Source organism: Chlorocebus sabaeus, chromosome 20 (genome assembly GCF_047675955.1).
Source record: "Chlorocebus sabaeus isolate Y175 chromosome 20, mChlSab1.0.hap1, whole genome shotgun sequence".
Lineage (NCBI taxonomy): Eukaryota > Metazoa > Chordata > Mammalia > Primates > Cercopithecidae > Chlorocebus > Chlorocebus sabaeus.
Genome location: NC_132923.1, coordinates 36,946,464 through 36,958,210, shown reverse-complemented (window position 1 = coordinate 36,958,210; position 11,747 = coordinate 36,946,464). Strand labels below are relative to the sequence as shown.

At 39.6% G+C, this 11,747-nt stretch overlaps 1 protein-coding gene across 1 annotated transcript in view; it reads left to right on the top strand.

The window, feature by feature from the left end:
* The first annotated feature begins 4,587 nt into the window (after window positions 1-4,587).
* PALMD (palmdelphin) overlaps window positions 4,588-11,747 on the top strand; it is a 47,828-nt gene continuing 40,668 nt past the window's right edge. The window contains exon 1 of the mRNA XM_007977847.3: window positions 4,588-5,089. Within this exon, the coding sequence (XP_007976038.3) occupies window positions 5,045-5,089 (45 nt within the window). The 5' untranslated portion in view covers window positions 4,588-5,044. The remainder of the gene's footprint in view (window positions 5,090-11,747) is intronic.

The following is an 11,747-nucleotide window of genomic DNA, read 5'->3' as shown; positions in this document are numbered from 1 at the left end:
CATTGGTCATTCCCATTGCCATCCCCCTTGGGTTCTAACACATTTGTATTAGCACCTTAAATACTCCTCCTCTACTTACTTTGTCCTTCAGGCTCATCCACTTTGTGGCCTCTGAGTTCAGACCTTCTGAAGGTGAGGAAGAACCCTGGGGGACCATTCCTTTTGTGGAACCTGGGTGATTTTTTAGCCTCTTTCTACAGGCTCTTTCTACGGACTCTTTCATAGTCACCCTTCCTGATGGATCTCTCTACCTGAGTTTTCCCTCTTCCTGTATGTTCTGAGAAGTTGACAGTTTTATTTCCTTAAAATATGAATCTGACCTTTTCTCTCCCACTTTCCCTGAACATCAAGTTCTATGTATAAATGTATATCTCTATCAATCCCTCTGTCTAATTTCTCCTTTCTGCTCCAGACAGGACAATCTCCCTTATGGACCTCTAACACATTGTTTCAACCCCTCTCATGCTTAGAAATGCCTTCTCTGCTTCTAAAGTCTACTTTCTCCCTGCAACAGCTTTCCTGTAACTCACATTAATCCTTTTCAATTCATGTTGCACTCACTGCTAATCCCACACACTACTATCATTCACCACGATATACTACCCTGGGCTCAAATCATGCATTAGTTAGCACTTTGTTTCATCAGAATACAATAACGGTTGGTTTACTATTCTTTTTTCTTCTAATTGTTTTGAGCATGTGTCTTATCTCTCCAGCCAGACAGTAAATTCATTGTAAGAAGGAGCACTGTCTCATAATCTCTTATATCCCTACCTTCTAATATAATGTCAACTAATTGACTCTAACTTTTAACTCTTGCCATCCTCGTTTACACTGGTTGGAAAACAACAAAAATATTTAGTAAAAGTAGTTCAATAAGATAATTGACAGCAGATAGCACTCTATTATATATTTATTTTACAAAGGCTGAATTTGGTCGTGAATATATAGTTAATATTTAATGGAAGCTAGTTCACTAACATATGCTGCTTTTTGAACTATAATTCTGCATGTTTTCTGATCCTTCCGCACTTACAATAAATTTTATAAATCAACCTGACACTTCTTTCCTAAGCTCCAAATTCATATATCCAGTTGCCTACTCAGCATCTCCATGTAGAAAACCAATTGACTTTTCCAAAACTTGGGGTATCTATCCTCTCCTTCAAAAAAAAAAAATCCTAGTTCATCAACTTCACTATCTCAATTAATGGCAACTTCTTTTTGGGGGGGGGCGGGGGACGGAGTCTCGCTCTGCCGCCCAGGCTGGAGTGCAGTGGCGCGATCTCAGCTCACTGCAAACTCCGCCTCCCGGGTTCACGCCATTCGGCACCCGCCACCACACCCGGCTAATTTTTTATATTTTTAGTAGATATAAAAAATATAATTTTTTATATTTTTAGTAGGGTTTCACCGTGTTAGCCAGGATGGTCCTGACTTCGTGATCCGCCCACCTCGGCCTCCCAAAGTCCTGCGATTACAGGCATGAGCCACTGTGCCCGGCCAATTGATGACAATTTCTATTCACTCAGGCAAAGAGTGATTATGAATCCGCTCTTTCTCTTAAACCCCCATATCCAGTCCACCAACAAAATCAAAGACATCCATGGTACAACCAATTCCACCACTCTCATTGTTACTACCTTGATACAAGCCACCATCATCTCTCATCTGGATTACTGCAATAACATCCTATCTAGTCTTCCTGCTTTCGCCCTTGCAAAACACTCCTCTGCTCAAAGCACCTCAATGTCTTCTCATCCCACACAGAGTAAAAGCTAAAGTCCTTACAATGGCCTACTCTAGACCCTGCATAAATTGGAACCTGTTACATTTCCAACCAAATTTCCTGTTAACTCTCTCTTAGTCCCAGCTCTCTAACCACACTAGCCTTGTTCCTAAAACATGGCAGGTATGACCCACCACAGGACATTTGCACAGGTCCTTCCTGATATGCTGTAACCCATAAGTATCCTCATCACTAACTCCCACCTCTTCTTCAAGACCTTGCTCAAATGTTGCCTTCTTACTGAGGCTACCTTAATGACCCAATTCTAAATTGCAACATTCCCTGCCTTAGCCATCTTTATTCTCCTCCCTGCTCTATTTTCTTTCCATAGATTTATCACTGTGGCTGATGAGAATGTGCCTCTCAGACATTGAACTACAGGAGCATAATTGACCCAAGAATCCCACTTTGGGTCAATAAAAAAAATCAAACCTTTATTCTGAAATCCATTCCTATGGTTGTTTCAAGGCTATGCTTCCCAGGGGCTACTCCCAGACAGTGACTGAGCATGGCAAGAATGCTAAAATTCCTGAGAGACACTGGACCACTCTGGTTGCTGACAACTGATGGGTCTCACCACGTGTTTATTCGTTTGTTTAGTCGACAATACTAATAATTGTTAATTTTTTAAGCATTTGTTATTCATTCTGCATATATTTATTGAGAACCTCTGATGTGTCAGGCACTGTGTTAGGGGTTTGGGATACATGGATGAACAAACTTTCTCCTCTCCTGGAACTTACATTCTGGTAGACAATAAAAGATTAAATAAATAAAATATAGTAGATGTGGAAGTTATGATGTTATTCTGGATCCTATGAGAAACAAATGCCAAGATGGGTTAAATGTACAGAATTGTATGAGGAGAAATGACTGTACGAGAGAACATGGGAGGATCGGCAGAAAAGGCTGGAGCTGGACATGTCTAAGAGGCAGGTGAAAGAGAGAGGGAGGGAAAGTTGAGTGGAAACAGCCTAATCTGTAGTGCAGACCAAGGGAGATTGTCAAGGCCATCAGAGCTCTGGCTCCAGGATTCCACTCAGGTCCCCCAGATTTTCCCAGCTCCAGCCTTTTCTGCCTATCACCCACATGAAGATGCCAATCAGTTGTTGCAACTCTGCTCCCTCTTAAATTCCCTGATCCTCTTTTTTTAAATCTTGTCCTCCCCTACACTAGCAAAATCTTGGGTTTTCCTCTAGCAGAAATGAGATTTGAGAGGTAAATTGTTTTTAGGAAAAGATCCAGACTAATAATTGGATGACTGCCCATTTGTTCTGGGCACCAAATATGCAGTTCTGACTGAGATATTTATCATTACTGCTTTCTTATCTTTAATTTCAGCCAGGATCTACAAATAAACAAAATCAAAAATTTTGAAAGTTTGATTTTTTTTTTTTAACGCGTAAATATGCATCCAACAGTAAACAAACTTGGCCTACATCCAAACAATCCTCCTATTCTCTGGTCTCCCTAAGTGTCCCTTCTGAGGATGTATGAGCAAAGACAAACTACTCTCAAGTATAATTTCAGACTCTTAAAACATGGGTTTCACCTTATAGTGACTGACTTGGGATGAGGGCTCTGTGGTTGGGGAACTCCAGCCGATAATGTGGGGAAACCTCAGTAGGGCCAATAAATTTCTCCAGAGGACATTCCCACACCATTCTGCCTTAGGCTGTTACACCCAGCTGTAGTGTTCTAGGAGCTAGACGGAGGAGGAGGCTGGGGGCCCAACCCCTTCTCATAAAGACTGACTTCACCTTCAGCCTGTGCCTCTCCTTGCCCTGTGTCCTTGGGCAGTCCTTGATGAATGCCACTTATAAAGTCAGGCAGCTGGAGTTCCAATCCTGGCTTTGCTGCTTACTAGCTATATGGCAAATTACCTCTCTGAGCCTGTTCCCTCATTTTTAAAGCGGGGATTATAGCACTTATCCCTCAGCACTTTGCAAGAATGCATTTGCCTATAGAGAGAATGCAACAGATATTAGCTATTATTATTACTAATATCAAAACTACAAAGGAAATATGTTCAATGTTTGGGTTGTCCTTTTCACCTCTTCAGCTGAATGTCGATATGAAAATGCTTAATAGCATTCAAACACATAATAATAAGGTAGTTGGTAATCAGGATTTACTTCCACAAAATTTAATTAAAGAACCTGTAGGGAAAAGAAAACAGACAGAGCCAATTGTACAGCTTCCCAGCCTCTGCTTTGACCTAAGAGTCCCATTGGGCTTGCCTGCCTTTTTCTAAAGAGGGGAATATCCACACAGTGCAGGGCTCCAGGCAGTTCCAGAATGTCTCATCACATTTTCAAAGGCTCACTCCTTTCTCTTGCGTAACCGGTGAGGTCAAAATGGGCACCTTCCTGAAAGCCAAGAGTGTCATTTCTGAACAACGTCCAAGAAAGAACTGCATTCCACAGAAATCCAAGTCAAGCAATAACAAAAGGTGGCACTTGGTGTTTAAGCCACACTAAATACCTTGGTGGGCCAACTTCTTAATATAGTCACATTAACACCTTTGAGTTCTCCATGACCTAAAGATTCCAAAGTTTGCAACAAATTGCTGAGCAGGTGGGTCGGGGGTGGGGTGTAGAAGGGGGAGAACAAACGAATGTAAATTCACCGCTACATGAAGTTTAACGTAGCTATAGATTGTTGTATTATTATCAAAGCCAATCAGTGGAAGAAAGGCAAACAAGTGACTTGGCACTTCTGCCTCAGCCAAGGTAAGGCTCTCTCTCTAGAGGCAGAGAGCAGGTAAACGAGCTTGGTACAAACACACACAGACCCACACATCCGGGGATGGCTGTGTGTTGCTAGAGCGGAGGCTGATTAAACACTCAGTGTGTTGGCTGTCTGTGCCACTCCTGGAAAATAATGAATTGGGTAAGGAACAGTTAATAAGAAAATGTGCCTTGCTAACTGTGCACATTACAACAAAGAGCTGGCAGCTCCTGAAGGAAAAGGGCTTGTGCCGCTGCCGTTCAAACTTGTCAGTCAACTCATGCCAGCAGCCTCAGCGTCTGCCTCCCCAGCACACCCTCATTACATGTGTCTGTCTGGCCTGATCTGTGCATCTGCTCGGAGACGCTCCTGACAAGTCGGGAATTTCTCCATTTCTCCACTGGTGCAAAGAGCGGATTTCTCCCTGCTTCTCTTCTGTCACCCCCGCTCCTCTCCCCCAGGAGGCTCCTTGATTTATGGTAGCTTTGGACTTGCTTCCCCGTCTGACTGTCCTTGACTTCTAGAATGGAAGAAGCTGAGCTGGTGAAGGGAAGACTCCAGGCCATCACAGTAAGTCTGCGTACAGTTATAACTCATGAAGGTGGTTGCTTAGAGGAAGGCAGACCGTGGCCGGCTGCCCCTGTCGCTGAGCCCTTGTAAGTGGAAAAACAGAACTGTCAGCCTTCATGGACGCGTCTCTGTTTCTCTCTTAACCCTTATGACCCTCTGTAACTCTGGGGCTTCAGAACCTGAGTGCAGGGCAAATGTTCTTGATTTTCAAAAAGGCTGTGCCTGCATTTTAAACAACAATCCAAAGCTGTTAAGGCAGTCTGATAACTATCTTTCACACTCTGTGTACCTTAGAAATGCAGTTTTTCCTTAAATGTTCATTTGACTGGTCTTAGATCAAAAAACAGATCCCCAACTTGGAAACTTTTTTAAGCTATGAATGCATCAAAAAGTTAGAATTTTTATAAAAGAGAGAAAAATAAATTTTAAAAATCACCTGAAACTTTGTATTTGTAGTGTGATAGCATGTTCCAGAAAACCTAAGATAATTAAAATGAATGTTCGTATACGTAATTTAAGCAGTAAACAAGAGAAAAGTAGGTAAAAGCACGTATCAGATTAATTCTAAGATATCAGTTTCCAGCAGAGTCACAAACTGAATAAGATCCTGATAAAGGAATGCAGTGCATGCAGTGGATTTGGAAAATATTTTGTTAATACCGAGAAGGAAAATCGTACATTTTTTATGTTTGTTCCGGGAAAAAGTCAAAGTAAGAAATAAATTACTTTTCTTAAATGATCCAGCTTTCTTTTTAATTTCATAAAGCCCTGCATTTGGCAGTAACTTGAAAATCTGTGTCACAATCATTTATCATTAGCTACAACTTTTGATGTAATTGTTTTAAGAAATAAAAGATCTTTGTAAAGCAAAATCCCAGTTTCTCAGCGTTTTCTGCCACTGACATTAGGTATAGGAAAAAAATTAGTACTTTTTAAAAACTGATGCTAGATCAGGGATTTTTTGTTGTTGTTCTTAAAATTTTCATTGTATAGCTAATTATGCTAATCGTAATTTAGATTTTTTTACTAAATTGATACAATGTCTTAGTTTCACCCAGAAACATTCAGTAAATTGAAATGTCTTCTTAGCCAGTAGTAAGACACCAGAAGTCTATTGATAAGGTTGCTACTTATCCATAAAACAATGCTTTGCTAAATGTCTAGCTTCTAATTATTACATTTTCCTTTCTTCAGAAAACCTTGGTTGGGATTGTTGTTTGTTTTGTTTTGTTCTTTTTTGTTGTTACACTGAGACACCATCTCAGCTGTCCTGCTTTAAGGGACAGGAACTCGGCTCTGCTCTGTTGTTTTTGGCATGGGCCTTTTACATTACAGCTGTTGTCTAAAGGTTACTTTATTAGACTGTGTGAGTTATGTGGTCACAAGCTCCACTATTTCTAATGCTTATATCTCCTAATTAGCTAATTGAAATAGACAAGTAGACCCTTGTTCTGAATTTTCCTCTTTCAGTTGGGGCACACCCTTGCTCGAGCCCTTTTTCCCTCCAGTGCACCTTATAACTCTTACCAAAACCACACATTTCCAAAGATATGGCTGTATACAGTTATTTCTAAGGCTAGGAATCTTAGTCACTGAAGGTTCCAATTGCAAATAGAAACAGAAAATCGTCATAATGCCTTAAAAGCCATCAAGAGAGTAAGTAGGTTCCTGAATATACAGATGTATGCTTTTTTGATGATTAAAAAAATATTTGGATTATTCCATCAGCCTAAATATATCCCATTAGAAAGGATTAAACAAATCTCCAAAGTAAGATCACAAAGTAATTCTAGCTTGGAAGTAATCTACTTGTATAAAGGTTGTAGGGAAAAAACTGGAAAAAGTTTATGGGAACAAATTTCTCATAAACCAGCCTACACCTCACCAGGCTAAATCCAGTCACATTTGTCACCACCTAGAGGAAAAGTGGAGCAGTGGTGTGTCCATGGAAACAGCACATCCAGTCTCCTCCCTCTTGGACGCCCTGGGACATGCCAGCTTTCCTCGCCCTCACCCTTGCCTTGCCCAGGAAGCCACCTCAGCTAGTCTCTTCCCCTCTAGGAAAACAAAATCACAGAGTGTGCAGAGAGTTTGCAAGAATTATTCCATTTTTGGAAGTACTTAAGCCTCAGAATCTCCAATCTAGACTAAAACTCAGTGAGAATCTTTGCATTTTAGCTTTTTCCTCCTGTTTACCTACACTGGAAATAATTTTTTATATTCTTCAAGAATGAAATCAGAACAACGCACCCAGACATACCAACACATAGACCTCACTTTGGAAGAAAAAAAAAAAAAAAAAACTTTTACACTATAGGATGTATTTGATTTTTACATTAAAATTTGTTTCTCCAATGACTGGCTATAAAATAAAATAATCTTCACAGTTGTATTTATTCTATCTGGTTTCAAGTGCCTAAAAAGTCATTATTTTCACTGCAAAGAATTGAAAAAATAAATTGAAAAGAGAATTGAAAAAATAAATTGAAAAAATATACCTAGAATTTGACAGAACCAAGATCCAAGTGCCCATCTTTTTCTTTTTCTTAAAAAAAAAAAAAAGATTAAACACATTAAGTAGTTGAAATGAGATACTTAGGTTCTCAAATTGAAAACTAAATAACTATCATGAAGCCATTCATTTCTCATATCAGATCAGTAAATTGAATTTTTGATTAGTCAGACGTCTTCTCAAAGATTTAAAGAGAATAAGAGCAAAATTATGATGGTATGCAGAAACAATTGTTCAAGGGTAGGTACTTCAGTTTGGGTGTACCAAACACAGATTCTATTTTACACAATTGCTTTCATGTTCTTCCTTATTACTTTATCCATGCACCAACTCTTCCCTTACCAAATTAATGGTCAAAGTACCCCTTTGCCTAGAAGTTCAGTTTTCAACTATAATTTTAAAACAGGGGTGCTTAAAGTTAATTAAATATTATGTTGATCTTTAAAATGTCTCTTGAGGCCCTTTTCAAGTCAGTACACATTTTAAAAAATAGTTGATCTTTCTACAAAAGGAGAGTTAACTGGAACTCAATAGTATTTTGAAATAGACTAGTAATTTGAAATTCACCTTTAACAATACTGGAACTGAGGATACCAATGACTCCAGCATTCTCGAGAAGCATGAGATGAAGGACTGAATGTACCACTGACAGAGTTATCCCTGCAGAGTTCCTGTCTGAAAGTGAACGTGGGCCACACTGAAGAACAATGAAAAGGCCCAGGGAGTCTCTCCTCAGAAATACAAAGATTCCCTTAGAATGAGTAACATTCTGTATACCCTTGACATCTCCTCCACAGCTAATACATTTTCTTACTCCCATGCCTACAGTGACATTGGAAAATACCATTACAAATATGAATATGCTCAAACTGGAAAACTAGATCTTAGACTGTCTTGTGATCAGAGACTCAGTTCTATTTGAAGGATGAACTCAGAGGAAGTTTAAGAACCAGAATCCACTTTCAGAGAACAGACTCCACTGAAGAAAAGAGAGTAAGAAGAAAGCTGACATTTTATTCTCATCCAGGCTAACCTTTAATTGTAAGGAATGTGTGTTATAAACACAGTCTCTCATGCCTCTATTCAATTAATGGTTATTAGGCACCTACTATGCACCACACCTTGTGCATTTGAATGAAAAGAGGTGAAATAAGGGGAATCTGGAGTGTGAGGAGTGGGAATGGGAGTGCGTTGTAAGTTTAAATAGAGAGGTCAGGATGGGCTTCACAAAGAGGGTGACGTTTGAGCCTAGACGTGAAGGGGTGAGTTCTGTCAAAAGTTGGACAATAAAAATAATCACAAGTACAAGCACCTGCTTAGGACTGCCTCCATTTGGAAAGAAGCCATATAAAGTCCTGACACTGGAATTTAGGCAGCAGAGCCAGATTTGCTGGCCAAAGCTGCTCATGATGAAAAAAAAAAGAAAAAAAAAAAAAAAAAAAAAAAAAAACTCTCACATTTCCCCAGATCCACTCCCTACTGCTTTCCACTCCCAAATACCCAAATAAGTTTTTCTTGATTTGTAAATATAGGAATTTAAGAGGCATGGAGTTCTTTACATAAAACAGAAATCTCCACAGTACAGAGACCAATATTAAAACAATAACATGAACACAGATGGGTTCTAATTATTTCTTTAGCACATGTTCCCTGTTACAAGTGTCTCCGAGCATTCTACCTCATCTTGTTCCCTTTTTGTCAATATCTGGGATCATCTAACAGTCAATAAGACAGTGGCCCAAAGCAAGACCTGCTGTGTGATTTGTGGGGCCAAAAACACAATGGAATGTGGTGGCCCTTGTTCAAAAGGTATTCAAAATTTCAAGGTGGTGACAACAGAGCTTTGATCTAAGTGCTAGGCCCTTCTGAGCATGATGCCCTGGGTGACTTCACAGGTCAGAAACCCAAGAAGTCAGCCCTGCTTCTGTATTCCAGACTGGCCATATATATTTTTCCTTATTTGCTCTATCTGAATCAGTGAGAGAGTAAAAACAAGTGTAAACTAGCCTGGGTCTTTAACAAAGGCATACCTTAACATGTGTTTGGATCATTGTATTATTTAGAGTTCTAAGGAATTCTTAAAGTACCGGTGGCCAAAGAATGTATAATGCCCCATTGTTAACCAACATATCTCATGATTAAGACATAGTTAGAGGAACAACTTCTAATTTGTCATGAGCTTCCAAAGAAATTCACATGAAGATGGTACGTGAAGATGTAGCAATCTTCTAAATAAAAAAGTCCCATGCCACAATAGTCAGCAATGTAACCTCAGCACAATTTTCCACAGTGCTGTACCAAGATTACATGTTTCTTCCAGAGAGGGAAAGGTTTCTTCAAACAAATGTGGTATGCCACACTTCTTTGCCAAACATAATAGCCCACCCATAAAGGAGACCATGTGATGAGGTATAATAATTTTGATAGCTCATTAAGGAAACTGCTTTATGATAACTGGGGAAGGTTTTTCCACTGTGCAACAGAATGATAATGCTACTTTGCTAAATCCTCTACTGACAAAGATCCCCATGAACTTTCTGAACATTACTGGATGGTTGAAAGGAAAAGCTGCTTCTTTAGAAAACTATGATTAAAACAAATTAGAGAATAAGCATCTAAGACTAACCAGAGTATAAACAAATGTAACATAGTTCAATGCTAAAACTGCAATAGGACTTCCACTTTTTAATCTACAGTCTCCAACTACCTACCCTCTCTTAAAATGAAATAAGAATATTTTAATTTATTTAAATGATAGTAATGTCATTTTGGGAAGAGACTCCATGAACATTTACTGCTTAAGAAGTTCCCTTACCCAGAACCCTGTGGCATGCACATTTTCCTAAAACATCATCAAAGCAGTTTGAGTGAGATCTGTAATTATAGTTTTTACATAAAATCCCAGGGACTGAGAGGATTCAGTCAAGCCACTTAAGACACACAGCTAGGTTATCCTCAGAAGTTCTGAATGGAACTTAAAACTAGATTCTTCTGTCCTAAGCATCAAGTTTTCAACCTATTAAATGTATCAGTGATTGACACAGGATGATGTAACATAGCAAAGTGGGCTACAACAGCTATTATTAATCAAATATGCTAACAACTGTGGAATAAAATGGACATCTCCTAAGAAAAAGAATTGTGAGATTTCTAACAATAATAACAGTGCCTATTCTTACATAGCATTTAGGCTATGAAAAATAAAACTTTCACATCCATTTTATCTCATTTGTCTAATTAGTCCTATGAGTATTTTCAAAAGCATATGTTATCATTCCCGTTTTATAGTAGAAAGCCAAGGCCAAGAAAAGCTAAGGAATTAGTCAAATGTTGGAACTTGAATCCATTCCTCTGCTTATCGGATTCTCTGACCATCATGATAAATTTTTATAAACATCAAAATCACACCCCTGACCCCTGTTCAGGACTTCCTCAGATTTCTGGCTGGGCACGGTGGCTCAGGTCTATAATCCCAGCACTTTGGGAGGTTGAGGCCGGCAGATCACTTAAGGCCAGGAGTATAAAACCAGCCTGGCCAACACGCTGAAACCCAGTCTCTACTAAAAATACAAAAATTAGCTGGGCATGGTGGTCCATGCCTGTAATCCCAGCTACTTGGGAGGCTGAGGCACGAGAATCACTTGAACCTGGGAGGCAGAGGTTGCAGTGAGCCATGATTGTGTCACTGCACTCCAGCCTCTGTAACAGAGTGAGACTCCATCAGGAAAGGAAAGGGAAGGGAAGGGGAAGGGGAAGGGGAAGAGAAGGGAAAAGACAGAAAAGAGAAAAGGAAAGGAAAGAAAAAAGGAAAAGAACTTCCTCAGATTTCTGTTGTTCACGCTTGTGAATAGTTTGAAGTGGAGTCAAGAGAAGAAACTATGGAGGTTCTGCTTTGCTTAACCACATTTTCTAACCTGAAACAGTTCTCCACCTCTGCAGTTTCCTCCCACTTTCCCCAGTTTGCAAGGAATAGAAATGGGCAAGAAGAGATTGTGGTGTCATTTCAGAAGCATTTGTTATTGTTTTAAGAGGGTTGGAACAGAATCAAAGTGATTTTTCAGAACACCTAATAGTTCAGGCCCTTTTTGCCTCTGCCTTCCTCCCCATCCCACTTCTTTGCGTAGTTTCTTCCCTCCAGCCAGGAAT